At 50.9% G+C, this 21,092-nt stretch overlaps 1 protein-coding gene and 1 non-coding gene across 3 annotated transcripts in view; both read left to right on the top strand.

Annotated features, from left to right (window-relative positions):
• Pip4k2b (phosphatidylinositol-5-phosphate 4-kinase type 2 beta) overlaps positions 1-20,243 on the top strand; it is a 28,914-nt gene extending 8,671 nt beyond the window's left edge. The window contains exons 1-10 of one of the 2 annotated variants that reach the window (XM_008768131.4): positions 979-2,858; positions 2,975-3,072; positions 6,152-6,248; positions 9,040-9,192; positions 10,785-10,931; positions 12,032-12,070; positions 12,507-12,620; positions 14,352-14,610; positions 14,981-15,084; positions 16,445-20,243. In XM_008768131.4, coding sequence (XP_008766353.1) covers positions 3,008-3,072; positions 6,152-6,248; positions 9,040-9,192; positions 10,785-10,931; positions 12,032-12,070; positions 12,507-12,620; positions 14,352-14,610; positions 14,981-15,084; positions 16,445-16,525 — 1,059 coding nt within the window. In that variant the 5' untranslated portion in view covers positions 979-2,858; positions 2,975-3,007 and the 3' untranslated portion in view covers positions 16,526-20,243. Of the gene's footprint in view, positions 1-978; positions 2,859-2,974; positions 3,073-6,151; positions 6,249-9,039; positions 9,193-10,784; positions 10,932-12,031; positions 12,071-12,506; positions 12,621-14,351; positions 14,611-14,980; positions 15,085-16,444 lie in introns of those variants that run through there. The other variant, NM_053550.2, reaches the window with a different exon arrangement.
• Positions 20,244-20,797: 554 nt separating this feature from the next.
• Trnat-agu11 (transfer RNA threonine (anticodon AGU) 11) lies at positions 20,798-20,878 on the top strand. Its single transcript has one exon. It is a non-coding gene; the product is annotated as a tRNA-Thr (tRNA).
• The last annotated feature ends 214 nt before the right edge of the window (positions 20,879-21,092 follow it).

The following is a 21,092-nucleotide window of genomic DNA, read 5'->3' as shown; positions in this document are numbered from 1 at the left end:
AGCAAAAAAAGAAAAGTCAGCGTTGTCTAAGAGGCAATTCTGCACTGCATTTTCTGTCTTTCCTCTTTTATTTTTTATGAGTTTTGCCTTATGTTTTTATGAGTTTGTTTTCTGTGGCTAGGGCCTCACCTCTGCCTGGATGGCCTGGAGCTGGCTGTGTAGACCAGGCTAATCTCCAATTCAGATCTGCCTGCCTCTGCTGCTTCCCAAGTGTTGGAGTGTAAGGTGGTTTGCTGTTTGTTTTGTATGTCTGCTTGTGATACTCTTCCAGTCTGACTCACCCTCATGCCTCTGCCTCTGCCTCTGTCTCCTAACTGCCAGGTCTCCAGGCGTGTGCTAGCCCACCCTAGGATCTTTCTGCATATCTCAGGCTGTCTTTAAACCCGAGGTTCTCCCTCTTCAGCTGTCTGAGTGTCTATTTCTCCTTTAACTTTTAGAGCGAGGCTTGGAATGCCAGGAAAAAGGAAGTGGGATAGCCATGAATCGACTGATTCTCAGGCCGGGATTTGACAGTCGGTTCTCTCTCCAGCATCCTTGCACTGTTGACCAGAGGAAGGTGTAGCCAGTGAAGGGCATCACACCTGGGGACGCTGGGAATTACAGAACCGTCTTTATCAAAGAAAACTGCATACAGTAAACCCCATGAATCTTTAGTGAACAGTGTACTGACTTTTGACAAAAAGTATATGCTCATGTGACCAAACAACATAGGTTTTTCTTTTTTTTTTTATATTTTGTATTTGTTTTTGCAGTGCTAGGGGTTGAACCCAGGGCCTTGTGTTCGCTAGTCAAACACTCTGCCACGGAGCTACGTGCCCAGCCTTTGGCGCTTTGCTTTATTTTAGACAGCCTCATGCAGCTCAGTCAGCCTTGAACTCTTGATTTTCCTTCTCCCAAGTGCTGCCACCCCTGCCATGACTCCTGGTCCTCGATGATTTTGATCACCCTGGGACATGCTGCTGTTTCTTTTAAGTTTGGCTTTTTTTTTTTTTTTTTTTTTTGGAGACAGGGTCTTTCCTCATAGCCCTGGCTACCCTGAAACTTGCTATGTAGATCAGGCTGGCCTCGAACTCACAGAGCTCTACTTCCCTAAGCCTCCACAGTGCTGGGATTGTTTTAAAGGTGTGCCACCATGCTGGGGGTTGGAGGGTTCCTCAGTCCCTTTTGCTCCTGGCTGTCTGCAGCCCACACAGACGGTAGTGTGGGATTTCTGTTCAGATCCCTGTTCTAGGGTTTCACATAAATGCAGTTACTGGGGTGTGCTTTTTTGTCTGTTCCTATCAGGGTTTGGGTTTTCCCAGCCATTGGTTCAATAGCTCCCACATTGCGTTCTCTCTCTCTCTCTCTCTCTCTCTCTCTCTCTCTCTCTCTCTCCCCCTCCCTTCCCACCTTCCTTCTTTCCTCTCTCTCCTCTCTCTCTCTCTCTCCTCTCTCTCTCTCTCTCTCTCTCTCTCCATCTTCCTCAATTTACTCATAGGTGCATTGGGCTTTTCACACACTCTGGGAAAGTGGTTCACTGGTCCAGTTAACTTGACACTTACTCCATCATCTGACATTTCTAAGTAACAAAAATTCAGAACATAAAAGGAGCAGTGAATTAAATGCCAGGCCCCCATTTGTACTCCTGATGGAGTCCTAATGACTGTAGGATCTTCCCTTCCTGCCACATGGGGCCTCAAGCAGATAACAGAGGGCCCGTGAAGAAGATCTGGGAGGCAGAGGCTGTGCCCTTAACCCCCAGTCCATTAAGTCATGACTTAGGCTTCCTCTGTAAATCCTGAATGCATTAGTGGTGACTGGGTTGAGGGTCAAATGTCAAATACTCTGCTGTGATGGGGGAGGACATCTGTGGCTAATTAGACCACTAATTGACAAAACAAGATGGGGAAGTGCAGGATCCACTCTCGGCACTGCACCAATGGGGAGCCAGCTCCCTTCTTCAGGCCTTGTGTGTGCCCTTATGTGCGCGCGCATGCGTGCGTGCGTGTGTGCGTGCGTGCGTGAGACACTGAGAAGGTTTATTTGCAGTAGAGGCAAGGCATCATCCTCCAATTCATCATAAGCAGGTTGTATGGTCTAGCTTTCCTCATGGGGTCGAAATGAACCAGGGCCTAGATGTTTAACAACTCTGTTCATTGTATTTCGCCTGCCTGCCTGCCTGCCTGCCTGCCTGCCTGCCTGCCTGCCTGCCTGCCTGCCTGCCTGCCTGCCTGCCTGCCTATTTTGAGTCATGGTCTTAGTATGTAGCCTTGGCTGGCATGGAGTTCTGTAGACCAGGCTGGTCTTGAACTCACAGAGATCCTGCCTGTGTTGACTCTATAGAGCGCTAAGATTCAAGGCATGCCACACCACACCCCATGACTTCAAATTTAATCCTTCTGAGATACAAGTTACACCCACTCAGGTCCAGCCAGCTTTTTTCTCGCCATGAGCTAATTTCCTGAATGACCCCCAATTTGTATTAAGATAACCAAAGGCTTCACTAGGCATCAAGGTTGTAGGGCATTTATCCATTAATGCATTTATTACAGTTGACAAATATTTTCTGAGTAACTGTCGTGTACAAGGGCGCCCTGATGGAGTCCCCAAAGGTCAAGTAGGTGATCTTTGCTAGCACAGTCAGTGTATGGTCTGGCATGTGCAAAGTTCTGAATTTGATCCCCAGCATGGGAAAAAGGAAGGCCAGCTATATGGCATTGCTTAGCTGAAGTCCAGCAGAACCACAAGGTTCATAAGCATTAACTGAAATATGTGGTAGGCCTGAGGAGCAGGGGAGGCCTCAGGGAACAGGGAAGCCTCGGGAACAGGTGCCGTTTGAACTCTTCCTTATCAGGGAGGAGACTCTCGGACAGGCAGAGGTGAGTCTGAGAAGAGCAGAGGGCAGAGGGGGAGAGAATCCGGATGGGGATGCATTTGCTCATCTCCGAGGCTGGGGCCTCCTGGCTAAGGCTCTCTCTTTACCCTTGCTTTGCAGATCAATGAGCTGAGCAATGTCCCCGTCCCTGTCATGCTAATGCCAGATGACTTCAAAGCTTACAGCAAGATCAAGGTGGACAATCATCTCTTCAATAAGTAAGTGGTCTCCTGAGGCAGGGGCCTTAGGTGTTGTGGACAACTTTTCCTTCCTTAAAGCTCCTGACACTCTGTCACAAGCACACTTATTGGCTGAGTTGACCAATGGGCCTGGAAGATACATTTTAAAAATGTGATTTCCCCATGCCCGCTCCCTTCCGTAGTCCTCCAGTGTCCCTCAGGACGCGTGGCTGGACACTCCAGGTGATTCATCCAGGAAGCAAGAGCTGAGAGCTGAGGTAGCTAGTGAGCTGAGGCAGGGGCTCTGTCTTCCTCTCAGTGCCTGGGCTGGATGTAGCCAAGTCTTTGTTCTTCCACCAGTGTGGGGTAGAATCAACCCCAGGCAGAGCTTGGTGCCCAACGTCACTACCCAAAGTAACTCTTGTCACTCTGCGGCCTTTTGGATGTCAGACCAGTGTCTGGAAGTTGTCTACATTTCTGGAGACCTTCCAGTGGTCATCTCTTACCTATTGAGGATCTACTCTAACCATTTTTTGTTTGTTGAAACAGGATTTGTCTATGTAGGGTGACGTGGGGCTCCCTATGTAGACTAGGCTAGCCTTGAATTTCAGTAAACTCCTGCCTCTGCCCCATTAGCTCAGGGATTGCTGGTATATTCCTGACATTCAGAGTGGCCTGAATCCCACTGTGTGGACAAGATTGGGCTCAAACTTTTGGCAGTCCTCCTGCCTCAACCTTCTGAATGCTAGGATTATAAATGTGACACACTACACCCGCCTTCTAAGCCTTTTCTCGTTGTTACTGCCATCGCTGCTTTGAGACAGAATCTCCTGTAGCCTCGGTTGGATCTCAGTTTGGTGCCTTGACCTTTTGACAGCCCTCTTGCCTCCACCTCCAGGTGTTGGAGTCCAGGCCTTCACCCACGCTCCAGCTTCTAAACCTTTTTTGCAGCCTTAGTTTTACCATGTGGGCCACACCAGAAACCTTTGGCACTCCCACCATGCTCCACTCCCATCATCTCCACTCCCACCATCTCCACTCCCACCATGCTCCACTCCCACCATGCTCCACTCCCACCATGCTCCACTCCCACCATGCTCCACTCCCACCATGCTCCACTCCCACCATCTCCACTCCCACCATCTCCACTCCCACCATCTCCACTCCCACCATGCTCCACTCCCACCATGCTCCACTCCCACCATGCTCCACTCCCACCATGCTCCACTCCCACCATCTCCACTCCCACCATCTCCACTCCCACCATCTCCACTCCCACCATGCTCCACTCCCACCATGCTCCACTCCCACCATCTCCACTCCCACCATCTCCACTCCCACCATGCTCCACTCCCATCATCTCCACTCCCATCATCTCCACTCCCACCATCTCCACTCCCACCATGCTCCACTCCCACCATGCTCCACTCCCACCATCTCCACTCCCACCATGCTCCACTCCTACCATGCTCCACTGTGCATGCTCCTCCTAGGCCCTGCTGTCCCTTGTCCTTTGTCTCCACTGCCTCACCAGTTGAGACCCCACCATTTTTAGACTGTCAGCCCAGAGGAAAAGCTTGATTTCAGACCATCTCCTAGTGGCCTTTCTCTGCCAGAGTGGGTAGGGACATCTTGTTCTAGAAGCTGTCTAGAGGACCTCCCAAGTGTCCTCCCAAGGAATGGCGGCAGGTCCTGTTTCAACAAACAAACAAAAATTGGCTTAGTGTAGGCTCTTAATGGTGCTAGGTAACGGATGACCACTGGAAGGTCTCTAAAAGTGTTGGGACAACTTCTAGACATTGGTCTGACTTGCAGTAAGCCGCAAAGTCAACAGCGTGAGGTTTGGGTAGTGACACTGAACATCTCCGGCGCTGCGGTGTGAAAGGTTAGGGCTCCAGGGGCTAACATCGCACGCCTCCCGTCCAGGGTCTCCCATCCCACGAACATCTTGGTCCAGAGCAGAGCACTCCAGCAACTGTCTTCATCTTTGCTTTCCTTCATTTCAGTCGTTCAGGCGAAATGTGCAGTAGACAACAGTGCTGGTCTAGGAGATGTGTGGGGAGGCTGCAGGAGGGGCCGTTTATTTTGATTTTCAGGCAGTCCAGCATTGTGGTATAACCAGAGGGCCTCAGTCCAGAAGGGAGCCCCTCAGTCTTCCCATAAAGGAAGCGATGTGGAAGAGTCTCATTTCTAGATGGCCTTCTCTGTCTAGGAGTCTAGCCTTGACTAAAGTGTAGCATAGTTTTGTAAAGACCTGCTCCAGGGCTGGCACGTAACTCGGTGGTAGGACACTTGCTTTGGTGTGTGGGGCCCTAGGCTTGGTCCCAAGGACCACAAAAAGCACAAACAAACTCAAAAGCCATATTCCTAGGCAACTGACCAAACACCTCATCAGTACAAACCAAGCGTGTTTGTTTGGGGTAATATGGCCCAGGCTGTTCTGGAACTTAGTAGGTAGTTCAGGTTGGCCTTGAACTCTCCACACTCCTACCTTAGTCCCCTGAGTGCTGCTGGCGTTACAGGTGAGCACTTGGGTCAAGCCACCTTTACCTTTGGAGTCCAGGCAGGGATCCTTGGACATAGCTATTCCTTTCAATGAGAGACCTTTCTAGACACTCTCGTTCCAGCATATTACTGGGTCTCACCTCCCATGAGATACACTTTTCTTTTTAATTTTTTAAAGATTTATTTATTTATTATATATGAGTACACTATCACTGTCTTCAGACACCAGAAGAGGACATCGGATCTCATTGCAGATGGTTGTGAACCACCATGTGGTTGCTGGAATTTGAACTCAGGACCTCTGGAAGATCAGCCAATGCTCTTAACTACTGAGCCATCTCTCCAGCCCCTCTTTTTAAGTTTTAAGGAGTTTTAAGTTTTAAGTTACTCAGGAGGCAGAGGCAGGTGGATCTCCATGAGTTCGAGGCCAGCCTGGTCTACCGAATGAGATCTCCACAGAACCAACCAAACAAAAAACTAAAAAACAAACCAAAAAAAAAATGCAGATTTTGGGACTCACTTCCAGACTTTCTCCAGGCCACACACTGAAGGGCTCTGGCGTTGCTCCAGCTGAGCGAGGTTGGCTCACAGGATCTATGTTTGCCTTCCCCAGGGAAAACCTCCCCAGCCGCTTCAAGTTCAAGGAATACTGCCCCATGGTGTTCCGAAACCTCAGGGAGAGGTTTGGCATCGATGACCAGGATTACCAGGTACGGAGCTATCTTGGCGCAGTGGGAGGATTCAGGGATGAGGGGGTCAGGAAGCCCTGCAGGACAGGCAGGGGGCAGAGTGTCAGCTGTCACTGGGCTAACACATCTCCTGTCCCAGCTCACACCCACCCCGTGCCAGCAGACCAGGACTGGTAAGCCTTTAGGAGCCGCAGAGGATACTAGAAGGCTCCTGCCCTGGGGAGGGGGAGCATCAGGAGCGAGCTGTAAAGAGCTGTGTGGGAGCTGCTTCATTTCAGTCTGACATTCCCAGTCTAGGCTGAAGAACCCCTCCTTGGTAGTTTGACTGAGATAGAGCGTGCAAACAATGAGGCCTGTTAAAAGCAGGTAGGAGAGATGAGCCAAGAAAGGCATCAAGGGTAACAGCCTACATCACCTCCTGGACATGGCCCCTGTCCTCCTGGTAGGCGGGGTGGGATGCTTCAGAGCATGGTCCTGTCGGAGAAGCCATTGGCCTATCAGGAATGTCAGTCAGGACAGCGGAAGTCTGACTCAGCAGCCAGGGCTCTGCACCGAGCCTACTTTGCACTTAGAGCCCCTTCTTTCCTAGTACACAGCCTGCTAGTGAAGGAGGAGGAGACTTTCTTTGCCCTTAAGCAGCGGGACCATAGCTCAGTTTTTCAATCATCTGTGTGGATAGCATAGCGGGACCAGAAACAAGTGCCTAGACCCTGGAATCGCTGTTGTAAATCTGCTAGAGTTCAGCGGAGTGGGACGAGCCTTCCCTTCCCCCACTCTGGAGGACTTGCAGGCAGTGTCCTGAGGGGAGAGCAGACGCCAGGCCTGTGCCCAAATTAAGCCAGAGGGAAGAAGGTCCCTAGCTGAGAAGTCCTGAGGTCCCTCCAGCCCCTCTGCTGAAGCCAAACCCTGAACCCAGTCATAACCTGAATAGTCTGCTTTTCTGAAAATATCTTACCGTTTCTGCCACCCCTAGTCACTTGGCTCTGTTCCTTCCACTGTGGTTTGTCCCCTGTCCCTGGGCTGTCTCACCACATCCTCTCCGGGTCTGCATCATGCCTCTTATAGCCTTTTGGGTGCTGACTGTGCTCCAGGCTGAAATGAGGGCACTGAGGCTGCTGTTCAAGGAGGGGACTCTTAGCTCATGAGTTCCCAGTGCTCGGGAGTCCCAGATGCTGCTGGACACAGGGCTGCAGGACTGCGTGTCTCCACCTGGCTTACCGCTACAGGGCCAGGCAGGGAGAGAGGACAACTGGTTTGCACGACCTACTCACCCTTTTAGGTTGGGGACTCACAGGGCATGCTTTAATTTAGCATGTCTTGTCTATCGAAGGTCAGCACTCCTGACCTCTTGGTATTGCTGCCCCAGTGCTGGTTCTGCCCCAGTGCTGGTTTTTTTTGTTGTTGTTGTTGGTTGCTGTTGTTGTTCATTTGTCTTTTGAGTTTATTATGTAGCTCTAACTGTCCTGGAACCTGCTGTGTAGACCAGACTAGCCCCAAATTCACAGAGATCTACAAGGCTCTACCTCCTGAGTGCTGAGATTAGAGATGTTATTTAAGATCCATTTTATTTTTAATTACGGGCATGTCTGTGTGTGGGTATGTGTGAGCAAGTGCCATGGCGGGCGCTCAGTGCTATTGGATTGCCCTGGAGGAGGAGTTACTGTAAGTGCCGGGAATAGATGTTTCAGACCACTCAGCCATGTCTCTGGCCCCTCCAGAGGGTTTGTGAGGTTGTTTTAAGGGATCTAGTAGGACTTTAGGAGCTTGGGAATGGTTGGGCAAAGAACATCTCTGTGAGCAGATCCCAACAGATGTATTGTTAGTTAGATCCTGGGCTGCAGGGATCGCCCTGCATCTTATCTCCTAAAGTCCACATGCCCTCGTCTGTGTACATGTCCAGCCCTCTCTGGGCTTCTCTGAGCATAATGGGGGACAGAGGACCAGAGACAGAGCACAGGCTCCTCGAATTGTCTTCCGACATGCACAGATGAGGAAGGCCCACCTGAGGGAGACACTGGGAAGAGAGATGACATCATCCTTCCCTTAGGAGGTATTGTCAAGGGATGGGATCAATGCTTAGAAAAGAGGAGGCATACGTACCCATGGCTTCCTGAGGTTGGCCTTCCTTCCTAAGCTTGGTCTGTCTACCCATGTTCCAAGTGGGGAAATGTTCTTTATTTAAAGATGTATTTATTTTATTTATGAGTACACTGTAGCTGTCTTTAGACACACTAGAAGAAGGCATTGGATCCCATTACAGATGGTTGTGACCCCACCATGCGGTTGCTGGGATTGAACTCAGGACCTCTGGAAGAGCAGTCAGTGGCTCTTAACCGCTGAGCCATCCCTCCAGCCCCCAAGTAGGGAAACTTAACAGCTCCCTCGAGGCCATATTGCTTGTGAGGGTCAAGATTAGAACTCTGTCACCTCACACCGAGGCAGTTCTAGTTTTTTAGAGCAGCTCTCTGGGTGAGAACGGATGTGTCATATATCAAACACAGAGCCTAGTCGGTGATCAAAGGTAGGAGCAACTCTGATTATCTGGAGAAGAGTCTTAGTGAGGAATTTGACCATCTTAAGAGAAAAGGGGTTCGGAAAGGTCCACCCTGGGCACCTCTGTCTTGGTGTTTGTCAGTCTATAGAAGTCCTGAGTTGAAGACAGAATGTAGGGATGGAGAGGTAGCTTAGCAGGAGGGTGCTTCTCCAGCACGTGCAAGGCCCTGGGTTCACCTCTTAGCACTGTGGGAAAGGGAAGGGAAGGAAAATAGTGTGTTTCTCATTGAAATCAATTGCTTTTGTTTGGACAACTCAGAATTCAGTGACACGCAGTGCGCCCATCAACAGTGACAGCCAGGGCAGGTGCGGCACACGCTTCCTCACCACCTATGACCGGCGTTTTGTCATCAAGACTGTGTCAAGTGAGGATGTGGCAGAGATGCACAACATCCTAAAGAAATACCACCAGGTATGGTGAGTCCCAGGCCCGGGCTGTAGAGGATGGGTTGGGAGAGGGAAAGAGAAAACTTCTGTGGGGCTTGATGGGGAGACCAGGTCCACTCTGGTAGTGGCAGGTCCTTCCCAGTTCATTAGTCCCTTTTCTCATTGCTGTGGCAAAACACCTGACAGAAACAGCTTAAAGAAAAAAAAAAAAAAAACAAAAAAAACTGGGGCCTATGCGATGTCTCAGCGGGCAAGGGTGTTTGCCCCTGACCTGATATATTAGTTCCTTTTCTAGTGCTGTGGTAAATCACCGTGACTGAGACACATTTTAGAAGAATTTATTTGGGCTCACAGTTCCACAGGGTTAGCATTCGTGATGGTGGAGTAGAGGCGGCAGGCCTGGCCACTGGAGTAGGAGACCGGAAAGCTTACATCTTTTTTTTTTTTTTTTTGGTTCTTTTTTTTCGGAGCTGGGGACCGAACCCAGGGCCTTGCGCTTCCTAGGTAAGCGCTCTACCACTGAGCTAAATCCCCAGCCCCGAAAGCTTACATCTTGAACTGTAAGCAGGAACCCAAGAGGAACTGGGGATGGTGTGTGGCTTTGAAACCTCAAAGTCCACCTACAGTGACACACTTCTTCCAGCAAGGCTCCGCCCCCTAAAGCTACCCAAGCAATGCTACCACCTGGGGACCAAGTGTCCGAACATCTGAGCCTGTGAGGGCCATTCTCATCCAGCCCACCACACCTGAGGACTAGAATTCAATCCACATGGTTGAAGGAGAGACCTGCAAGTTGTCCTCTGACTTCCACAAGCATGATAAGCAGCCAATCAGGTGTAATAAAAGATAAAAATGGAGGAAGGACCTGTTCTGGCAAGGGGGAGGCAGGAGCAGAGAAAGGACGTGTAGGAAGTGGCTAGGTCAGGACACAGCTCCCGAGGACATGTCCCTGATGCCTACTTCCTCTAGCTGTTCCCACCTCCCACTTTCCCGATTACCATGTTTGCATCAGGAGATTAAACCATCCCTTAAGTCTGGCCTCATGTCCTCATGGCTGTGGAATAAACCCTGTATCCCCAGGCGTGTGGTACTAATGTCTGTGGACTGTTATATCTATATGAACCATATGTGTGCCTGATGCCCAAAGAGGCCACAAGTGAGTGTCAGAATCCCTGGAACTAGAGTTACAGATGTTGTGAGCTGCCATGTTGGTGCTGGGAATCAAATTCAGGTTCTCTGGAACAGAGCAAATGCTCTTAACCGCTGAGCCATCTCTCTAGTTCTTCCAGAGATGCTCCCAGCCCAGTTATGTTACCATCAAAGTTAACCATTATATCTGCTAACCAGGCATAGAGATGTGGTAAAGGGAACTTCTGATCTCCGATGTTAGCGCAGAAGCCCTGGGCTTTACACCACGGTATAGTCAGGGTTGTGGATTTGGGGTCATTCAGTTCTCCTGAAATCTTCTAGAACAGCCTGTGTTCTCAACCACTGAGCTCTCTCCCGAGTCCCTGCAGAGCCTGTGAATCTCAGAGAGCTTCTCGGCTTGGGTGAGTCCCAATTGTTCCCAGTGCTTTCCTGGCTCTCAGCCTCCTTGCTTGCTCTTCTCCATTCTAGTTCATAGTGGAGTGTCACGGCAATACCCTCTTGCCACAGTTCCTGGGCATGTACCGCCTGACCGTGGACGGTGTGGAAACCTACATGGTGGTCACCAGGAATGTATTCAGTCATCGGCTTACTGTACATCGCAAATATGACCTCAAGGTAAAGGGCTCTGTGTTCTTCTGTGGGTCCACAGCTCTCCGTGGCTGGGAGAGGCTGCACCTCCAGCTGTTTGTATCGGGAGTGGGGAAGCACGCCTTTTAGTGGGACAGGGAACTCAACAGTTGACATGCCGAATTATTGTAGACCCGCTATCTGAAGTCTAGGTGACAGTAATAAAGAGGTTAGTTAAGCATATGTGACAGTTGATGCACTTCAGTTCCTGCCTGTGGGATATGCACACCGCGGGGTAGGCTGTCCCAATGCACGCATGCTGGCTTCTGTCCAGTGCCATGCAGTGACCACACGGATGCATTTCTATACACCAAGAAGGATGTGCTTAAGGCTATGAACTCGGGTACTCTGCTGTCCTTGAACCAGGCTTTCTGATTTCTGTCCCCTCGTATCCTGTCCCCTCCCTCTGCTGCAGCCACACAGTCCTTCCCCTGCTGCCAGCCAGGATTTCATATATACTGTCTGAATAGATTCCCTCCCAGCATCCCTGTGCTCCTCCACACCTCCGCTTTCCCCTAACTAATCACGTCCTACTTCCCTTCTAGAAGTAGGCCTGGCCCCCGCCCCCTCCACAGTTCAGGTCTAGGTCAGTGCTTCATGCCTAGAGTGTCTCCTTCCTGTAGCACTTAGCCCCATGGTGATGAGTGACTTGACCACCGCTGTAAGGAAGGTCCCGTGAGAGTGGTAACTGATCTATCCAGGGCTGCCTTGGTACTAAGCATCTGCTGTCTCTTTTGGTCACAGTCAGTTCAAGAAATGGCTGTGCTGGAGTGGCCATGGCGGCCTTCAGCACCCAAGAAAACACACACGCATGCACAAGAAAGGTGGCAGAGATCCCAGCACTTGGGAGGCAGAGGCAGGCAGAGCCTGTGAGTTGGAGGCTAGACTAGTCTACATAGTGAGTTCCAGGGCAGCCAGGGCTACATAGGGAAACTGTGTCAAAAGGCCATTTAAAAAGGGGTGGGGGGCAGATGTAGACACCTGCTGTCAGCCTCTGGCCCCTATACATGTACACGTATGTTATACACATGTATATCTGCAAAAGGAGTTTGTCTCAGTGTAACTTCTGGTGGCTCTTGTCCCTCCAGGGTTCCACCGTTGCCAGAGAAGCCAGTGACAAGGAAAAGGTATGTGGTAGGGTCGCTTGCCTGGTGACACCTTCTGTTGTCCATATGTCGTGTCCCCTCTGTGACCCCCAGCCCAGCTCCCAAACAGTCTGTTACCATGAAATGTCCTGTGTCATTAAGCACCTGCCTGCCCTTGGCATCCTCAGCACTGACTTCTGTCTTTGCTGAGTTCTTCGTGGAGAAGGTGTCTGTGCCGTAGTCCAACCTGAGCTAGTCAGTAGTTCCCTAAGCTCTTCCCAGGCTCGGCAGGAGGTTGTCCTCCCTTCTGTCATCAGTGTCTGGTGCATGACACATTTGCTGTCATTGCCTGTCTCTCTCATCGTCTCTGATGCTGTGCATCTGTGTTAAAGACCCCTCCCCTCTGCACACTGCCCCAGCAGACTGGCAGCCGAGTGAGTCAGCCTCCCTAACCCGGCACCACTGTTGCTCTTCCCAGGCCAAGGACTTGCCCACGTTCAAAGACAATGACTTCCTCAATGAAGGGCAGAAGCTACGTGTGGGAGAAGAGAGTAAAAAGAACTTCCTAGAAAAACTGAAGCGGGATGTGGAGGTACCCTCTAACTTTTGTCCTCACCCTGTTTGCGGACCAGGAGCCTCTTTAACCTTCAGAGAGTGGAACTCACTGTTCCCAGTGGTCTGGTGAAAGGCGGTGTCAGCAGAGCCTAAGACTTGTACGCTGGGCATTCCTGGGATCACACTGTCTCAGTTACTTTTCTGTGGCTCTGACAAAACACCATGACCAAGGCAACTGAGAAAAGAAAGTGTATCATTGGGCTTCTGGTTCCAGAGGGTTAGACTCCGGTGATGGCGGAGCAAAGGCATGGTGGCAGGAACAGCTGAGAGCTCACATCTGCCTGCAAGCAGGAGGCAAAGCATATGATGGGAGTGGCCCAGTCTTTTGAAACTTCAAAGCCCACCTCAGTCACACACCTCCTCCAACAGGGCCACGCCTCCCAATCCTTCCCAAACAGTTCATTCTCATTCAAACCTCCACAAACCTCATTTTACAGGCGGGGCATTTGTAACCCAGTATGGACTGCTTTCTCCCCATGTCTTTGCTAGATCATTTCACACACAGAGCTCCCACGGTGGAAGGGCGTGTAGCATTAGTGACAGGAAACCAGATGCTGAGGTCCTCCAACCAGCTATTCAGTTCCCTGGCTCTGACTCCCTACTTCCCCAGGGGAGGGTCCACAGTTCTCTGCTCCACATGGCTCCTTTCATCTTCAGCAAAGAATGGTGGGCCAGACCTGTCTTTTTGTTTTATTTATTTATTTTGTGTGTGTGTGTGTGTGTGTGTGTGTGTGTAAGTGTGTGTGTTACCTGTCTCTGTGTACCTGAGTTTGTGCAGGTGCCTGTGGAAACCAGAAGAGGATATTTAAACTGGAGCTGGAATTTCAGGCAGTTGTAAGCCGCCTAATGTAGGTCCTGGGAACTGAACCCAGGTCCTCTTGAAAGAGCAGCCATTGCTCTAACCACTGATCCACCTCTCTAGCTCAGGGTCCTGTATTTAAATACATTTTTTTTTTTTTGGTTCTTTTTTTCGGAGCTGGGGACCGAACCCAGGGCCTTGTGCTTCCTAGGTAAGCGCTCTACCACTGAGCTAAATCCCCAGCCCCTAAATACATTATTTTTAAAAATTCTTTTTTGTTTTGAGACACATTTTTGAGGGAGTGGTGTGGGGGTTGGTTGAGACAGGTTTCTTTATGTAGCCCTGGCTGTCCTGGAACTCACTCTGTAGACCAGGCTAGCCTCAAATTCATAGAGATCTACCTGCCTCTGCCTCCCAAGTGCTGGGGTTACACTTGTGCATGATCACACCCAGCTAAAAAAGACAAAAACAAAAACAAAAACAAAACCCGTAAGCCCAGCCCGCTCTAGGCTTAGGACCCGGAAGCAGTTGAGCATTGTGGTTTGAGAGGAAGTGCTGTGTGGCTCTGGTCTCTCCACCATCTTCCACAGTGCAGCATGCCTTTGGGTTGCTCCTCCTCACACTCGGGTGGTGAGACACCATTCTGGGCTACTCCTCCCTCAGGCAGCGGCCACTTTGATCTTTACAGCCTGTGCCTGTCCTCAGGGAGTCCTGGCACCCCACCGCAGCCAGCCTTATATGCCTTGCCCTGCTAGGCAGTTACCTCACCTTAGACACCACCCCTGTGGTAGAGCCTACTCCTGTTGCGTTTCTAAAGCCCGTGTGGAGATGAGTCGCAGCCGTTCCTCTTTCCCGATGCCTCGGGGACATCCCATGTGAACATCTCACCTGTCTGTCCTCACCTCCCAGTTCCTGGCCCAGCTGAAGATCATGGACTACAGCCTCCTGGTGGGCATCCACGACGTAGACCGGGCAGAGCAGGAGGAGACGGAGGTGGAAGACCGAGCGGAGGAGGAGGAGTGTGAGAACGATGGGGTGGGCGGTGGCCTGCTCTGCTCCTACGGCACGCCTCCAGACAGCCCCGGCAACCTCCTGAGCTTCCCCCGGTTCTTTGGCCCAGGAGAGTTCGACCCCTCCGTCGACGTCTATGCCATGAAAAGCCATGAGAGTAAGAACCTGGGCCGCTTGGCCCAGCCGGCCCTGAATGCCTCTGCTCACTGTTGGGATTCGGGGTGTCTGTGTCCCCACTTCCTTCTCAGGTGACCTCTGACCCCTAGTCTGCTATGTATGGCCACGCTGAGGACTGGAACCTGGAGTTCCTTCTCTCAGGTCCTCAGGTCCCGTGTCACTTCTTTGGCTGTGTTGGAGAAGGACAGACCTTTTTGCGTTGCTGCTTTGGTCCTACGGAACGGCTGAAGGTCAAAGGAGACAGGACCATGAGGAACCCTCTGCTCCTGACTCCACCATGGCAGAGGAGTTCTGAACCTGGGACCCGGGAGTTCTGGGTGTGCCCCAGACATATGTTGTCTTCCATACAGGTGCCCCTAAGAAGGAGGTCTATTTCATGGCCATCATTGACATCCTTACACCGTATGACGCTAAGAAGAAAGCTGCACATGCCGCCAAGACAGTGAAACATGGGGTGAGTGAGTTCCCAGTCTCCTCCTGGGCGCAGCCCAGTGCAGTACATCTCCACACACACACACACACACACACACACACACACACACACTCTCTCTCTCTCTCTCTCTCTCTCTCTCTCTCTCTTTCTCTCACACACACACTTTCTCTCTCTCACACACACACTTTCTCTCACACACACAGACACTCTCTCTCTCTCACACACACACATACAGACTCTCTCACACACACACAGACTCTCTCTCTCTCTCACACACACACACACACACACACACACTTTCTGTCTTTCTCTCTCTCTCTCTCTCTCTCTCTCTCTCTCTCTCTCTCTCTCTCACACACACACACACACACACACACACACACACACACCGCCTGAAGGGTGGTCTTGGCTTCCTGCTCTGGGAATGTGCCCGTGCCCTTCCTCCCTATACAGTAGGAGAGCAGCCCTTCCCTTGTGCCGTCGGCTTTTCCACGCCTGCCTAGCCTGGCCAGGTAATAAACACACTTGGTTTTCCCAGGAGTTGTCCGGCCTTTGGGCCCTAGCCGCCACTTGCTTTCCCTGGGGGCTGCTGGCTGTCTGTGCATCTCGTCGGTAGCCGAGAATAGCTTTGTTTACATGCGCACAGTGCTCCCCACGGACCGGACTCTTCGAACGTTGCCCCCCACAGAGGCCAGGGTCCCCACATGGCCTCTCTACTTCTTCAGTGGGTGACAGCTTCAGTCAGGGAGGAGCCCAAGAGAGCGCTGATGTCACGTATAAGCCACTTCCTTTGGTGGCCTTCCTAGCCTGGTGATCCTTGATTACAGTCATCGCCTAATGACAACACACCAGTGCTTGGAATACTGAGGCAGGAAGGCCATATAAATTCAAGGTCCGCAGAGTCATACCCAAAACCATCTTTTTAAAAAAATGGGTTTTTTTGTTTTGTTTTGTTTTTTTTGTCTAAGACAGGGGTTCTCAACCGTTGAGTTGCAACCCCTTTGGGGTTCAAAGGGCTCTTTCACAGGGGCTGTATATCAGGTATTTACATTACCATCCATTACAGTAGCAAGTTACAGCCATGAAGTAGCAACAAAAGTAATTTTATAGTTGGGGGTCACCACAACAGGAGGAACTGTGCTAAAAAGTAGCACCTTCTAGGAAGGTTGAGAGCCAGTGGTCTAAAATTAAGTGTTTTTTTTAGGTAGGTAGGTAGGTAGGTAGGTAGATAGATAGATAGATAGATAGATAGATAGATAGATAGATAGATAGATAGAAAGAAAGAAAAGTTCCAGTAGACTCCTCCCCTCTCAGCTGTCACCTCCTTCGTTTCTGGTTAGCCTTGAGCATCTGACCCGAGTCCGTGTCTGTGTGTTTCCAGGCAGGGGCTGAGATCTCCACTGTGAACCCGGAGCAGTACTCAAAACGCTTCAATGAGTTCATGTCCAACATCCTGACGTAGTCGTCTCTACCTTCTGCCAGAGCCAGACTGCTGGACAAGGGGTCGGGGATCGGGAGAGGGAAAGGGTGTATTTGGGCTGGAAGGGAGGGCGGGGAGCAGAGTCGGGGCTCATGAGGGCTTTAGTAAAGGGACTGCAGCCTGTGACCCAAAGCAACTCTAGAAAGGAAGAAGGAGCTGGCTGTTGGCACACGTGCTCACAGCGTGGCAGCCTTACTTCCCCAGCACCCTGGATGCGCCCCTTTTGTCCCTGGGTTAAAACAAGGTTTCCTCTTTGGTATCTTTGTAACCCTTTATGATCCCTAGGGGCTGGAGTTGACTTTGTGGGTTGATTTGGGTTTGTTTCTTAAATTCATTGCTCCAGGATCGCTCTTTATAACGCTGTATGTCATCACCCCAGGCACCCTCCCTATTCTGGTCAGGCTCTCAGTGCCCTTCAATTAAGGCCAGCACAAGGGACGTGAACAGCACTTGCTCTGACACCATGAGAGGTCAGACACCTCAGTCAGCGACGTTTTAATCTCCCCTCGATGGACTTTTTATTTTCTGGAGTATTGTGCATAATTCCCTCCATGTCTCCACCTTGGATCCAAGTGAAACATTACATTGGCTCCTTCATCCCGTCCTTGCACAGCTGACCCCGACATCTTGGACCCGAGTCAGAGGCCTCAGAGGGGGAACATCTCATCTTCATGAGATGGTGAGTGACCAGAAAGCAGCTGGGCCCTCAGACAGCTGGTTCTCAAAGAACCCAGAGATCACTACCCAAGCCACCCACACCTCTGAGTGAAATTCTGATGTCCGTCAAGCCTGCCTCCCACTGGCTCGAGGGGAACTACAAAGCACCATTGCATATATCGGGACCCCTGTGTTTCGGTGGCTGCCTCCCTTTGGGAAAATCCCAGAAACTAATATCTATCAACCGGGGCCGTGTGCATCACCCATATCCTAACTACTGACCTCTGGGTGCAGTCACCTGGAGCTGGCATACGGTTGGTGCAGGATGCCACTCCAAGCCCCGGCCTCCCCGTGTAGGTGTCTGGCTCCTGTGCCTGTGACTTCTCACCTGGACAGCTTTAGCCAGCAAGGTGCTCCATCTGAGGTTGCCTGAGTCACCTGAGGAGGTGACCCAGGAAAGCCCATCTGGAGGCCTGACATGGGGCTTTGCCTATCCCCAAGCCTCAGGGCTGACTGACTTTCCTTGTTACTGGCACTCTTGGGATCTCCCCGAGGTCCTTCTTGGAAAGAGTGACATCCTGCAGCCTCCTTCAGGATTCTGGCCCAGGGCCTCAGAAGGGAGCTACACAAGTCATTCTGATGCCACCAGAGCAAGTGGTCGCTGGGAAGAAAAATGGCCTCGTCGGCCTGCTCTTGGGAGAGGTGCATTCCCTACCTCTTCCCAGCCCCCTCAGAAGGAATCAGGAATTTAGGACGAGATGGAAATTTTGTAGATAACCCCAAAGATGTGAAGCTGGTTTGTGGAACTGTCTTGGGTGAATAGATAATTTCCAAAGCCTGTCCTCCCAAACTGGCCAAGCTCTGCTTGGGGAGCTGGAGTCGCCACTGTGCTGTGTCCTCCCTACCCAACACTGAACTAAGAAAGGAAGCAAGATGTCAGCTGTGGGCTTCTCTGGGGCTGCCAATTGGGTGAGGCAGGTGGGGGCCCACTCCTTCCCAAGAAGAAGGTTCTGGGGAGCAGAACCACAGGGGTCTTGGGGAAGGACTCGGAACCACATGGTTCGTGGAGAAATGATTTTAATGTAGGAGAGGGGTTACGTAGGAATAATGTCAGGACTTGATTTCCCACCTCACAATCAAGAGTGAAAAAATCTGGATCTGCCCCAGGCTTGGGAGCTGACGCTCCTGGCTAAACCTGTTGTGTGTTTGCAGAACCTAGCAGTCCTACCAGCCGTCTAACGGGGTTAACGGTGGGGTTTGTGGGGGTTTCCTTTTGTTGTATATTGTTTACAATTTTGAGAGGTAGCTTTCTGTTTCAAGCGCTTTGTTTTCCTGACAGTATTGTTGAGTGGATCAAAATATTTGAGCTGTGGTTTGGTGGATTTTAGGTTTTTTGGGTTTTTTGGTTTTGTTTTGTTTTGTTTTTTAAAGGTCATTCTCTGCGCTGTCTTCAAAAACCTGGGGTTTGACTCTCTGATTCCTTTGGCATTCATATATTTAAAAGCTATTTATCCTTGTTTTATACAAGTTTTCTTTCTCTTTGTGACAAAGATGTGCTGTTTGGCTTCAATCTCCACGTGATTACACCCTCCCCCGATTCATCTGTCGCCTCCTTCCTGAGTCCCACCGCTCACTCTGGGCAGCAGGTGTCAAGGGGAAGACAAGACCATTCACTTGACTCCTCAGGGCCATGAAGAACAGCCAGACTGTCTTATGGCATGCAGAGTCATGTTGGGTCTTCCAGAAATAGACATTTAAGAATAGAGTCCCAGACAACTGGGTGAGGTCTGGATGCAGGAAAGGGGGGAATTCCGTTACCGGCCCTTCACCCTGCCTCTTACTTACTGTGTTGCATCCCTCCTGTGGGGATTGTGGGGCTGAGAAAGTATGTCTCACATCCAGCTGATGCAAAGGGTACTACTATGAAAACTCTGACACCAAGCGATGGCCTCAGGCCATGTTCCTAGTCTAACGTTGTCCCTGTTTGGGGGGGGGGGGGTGTGCAGGGCAGCATGAGGAGTACAGTTCAGTTCCGCTGCAGTGCTAAATCTCTCCTTAACTAGCTCAGGGGTTACTGGTCTGTGGCTTGCACCATGAATGGCCCCCAGGCTGTTCTCAGTGGCACTATATTCCCCACCACAGGCAGCTCTTCCTTTCCCTCTCCCCCATGCTGAATCACTTTTCTCAGTCCTGGGCTTTAGGCCTAAACAGGTTCCCTAGCAGTGCTCAAGGGAGGAGAGACTGGACTCCTGTCAGAGACTTCCCCTTTTCACAATGTGCCAGGCCTCCCTGGGGAGGTGGACCAAAGACCCAGGACTTTCTCAGTAGCCAGTCCCTCCAGCCCCCTGTCCCCCACTCCCAATTGTCTTTTTAACAATTCAGGTTGAGAGAGAAAAACCATTAGCTGTTTCTAGTGCTTGACCCACTCAAGTATTTTGGGCAGAAAGGACAGTGTACTGAGATAGCCCTCAGAGCTCTGGCCTTGTGGTTTCCCAAGTTTAGAGACCTCACCAGCAGCAATGGGGGTGGGGGTAGGGGGTTTCAAAGGGAAACACAACTAGACAGCTACCAAATCTGCCAGCTGTGGTCCCCATCCTCTGAAATGTGTCACTTAGGAAGAGTGTTGCCAAGGGGGAATGAGACTCAGTTGTCCTTCAGGCTGAGTCACCAGGAAGGAGGCTGAGGAGACACCAGAAGAGCCCGTCCCTTGCCCACAGCCAGTTTGCGAGGTGGGAGCCCATACATTTAGGGGGAACCCTCTGCTTAGCACATCTCAGCAGCAGGTCAGAACATCGCACACACCAAATGTGAATGAAATCTAGAGTCATCTTTGGGACCGCAGGATTAAAGTACTACCCACCACATGTGACTTGTCCATTTCCGGCTGCAAGTTCCATTTTTTAAAATAGGAATTTTCACCCCTGTGCTTGTCTAATGTCTGCTCTGAACAGTTTGAGCCTCTGTTACTGTTTTAAAAATGCATGCGTGTTAAAAAAGAATCTCCAAATGGGAGGACAAAATAAAACTCGGAAAGCTTTGCGTACATCTGCTATGTGAATCCTCTGAGATGCAGCCCACCCTCCTTCAGAACTAGAATGTTTTGTCCCAGTTTTGCGGGCGGTTCAGGCGAAGTCAGTGTATGGTTTGGAGAAGCAGTGTAGCAACAGCCCTTTCCGAGACGCACTTGATGAGCGATACTAAGCTCACGGCACTGGGCAGACTGCCCACCAGACAATATTACCATGTTGCCCCTCTCTCCCTTCAGCTGTGGACAGTGGCCAGGAGCCATGTTTCCCAACTGTCTGTGTGGCTTCAGCCACCCACCTCTATTCCTTAAAGTCTAGTACTTGCGCTGAAGGTGTCCTGGGTTCCATTTCCAGGATGCACACGCACTTGTGCACACGCTCACATGCATGCACACACGCATGCAAACCAAAAAGGCGACGGGGGGGGGGGTGGGGGGTGGGGGTGGTGTTTCTAGCAACCACATGGTGGCTCACAACCATCTATAATAGACTCTGATGCCCTCTTCTGGCACACATGTGTACACGCAGGTAAGAGTACATATATACATTAAATAAATCTTTAAAAAAAAGTTCCGGGGCTGGGGATTTAGCTCAGTGGTAGAGCGCTTGCCTAGTAAGCACAAGGCCCTGGGTTCGGTCCCCAGCTCCGGAAAAAAAAAAAAAAAAAGTTCCGTAGGTCTCACTGTGGACCTGGACCAGCCATGTCAGTGGCAGCTGAGATTCAGGGACAAAACTTAGCTCATCGCAGGCCCTCCGATTCAGAAAGTTAAAAAAGAGAAAAGAAAAAGACAAGTCCCACCAGGGTTGTGTGGCCCTGTAGTCCCAGCCTGTGAAGAATAGGTAAGAAAGGTCCCCGGAGCCTGGAA

The sequence above is a fragment of the Rattus norvegicus genome, chromosome 10 (assembly GCF_036323735.1).
Source record: "Rattus norvegicus strain BN/NHsdMcwi chromosome 10, GRCr8, whole genome shotgun sequence".
NCBI lineage: Eukaryota > Metazoa > Chordata > Mammalia > Rodentia > Muridae > Rattus > Rattus norvegicus.
This window is presented reverse-complemented; position numbering and strand designations above follow the sequence as displayed.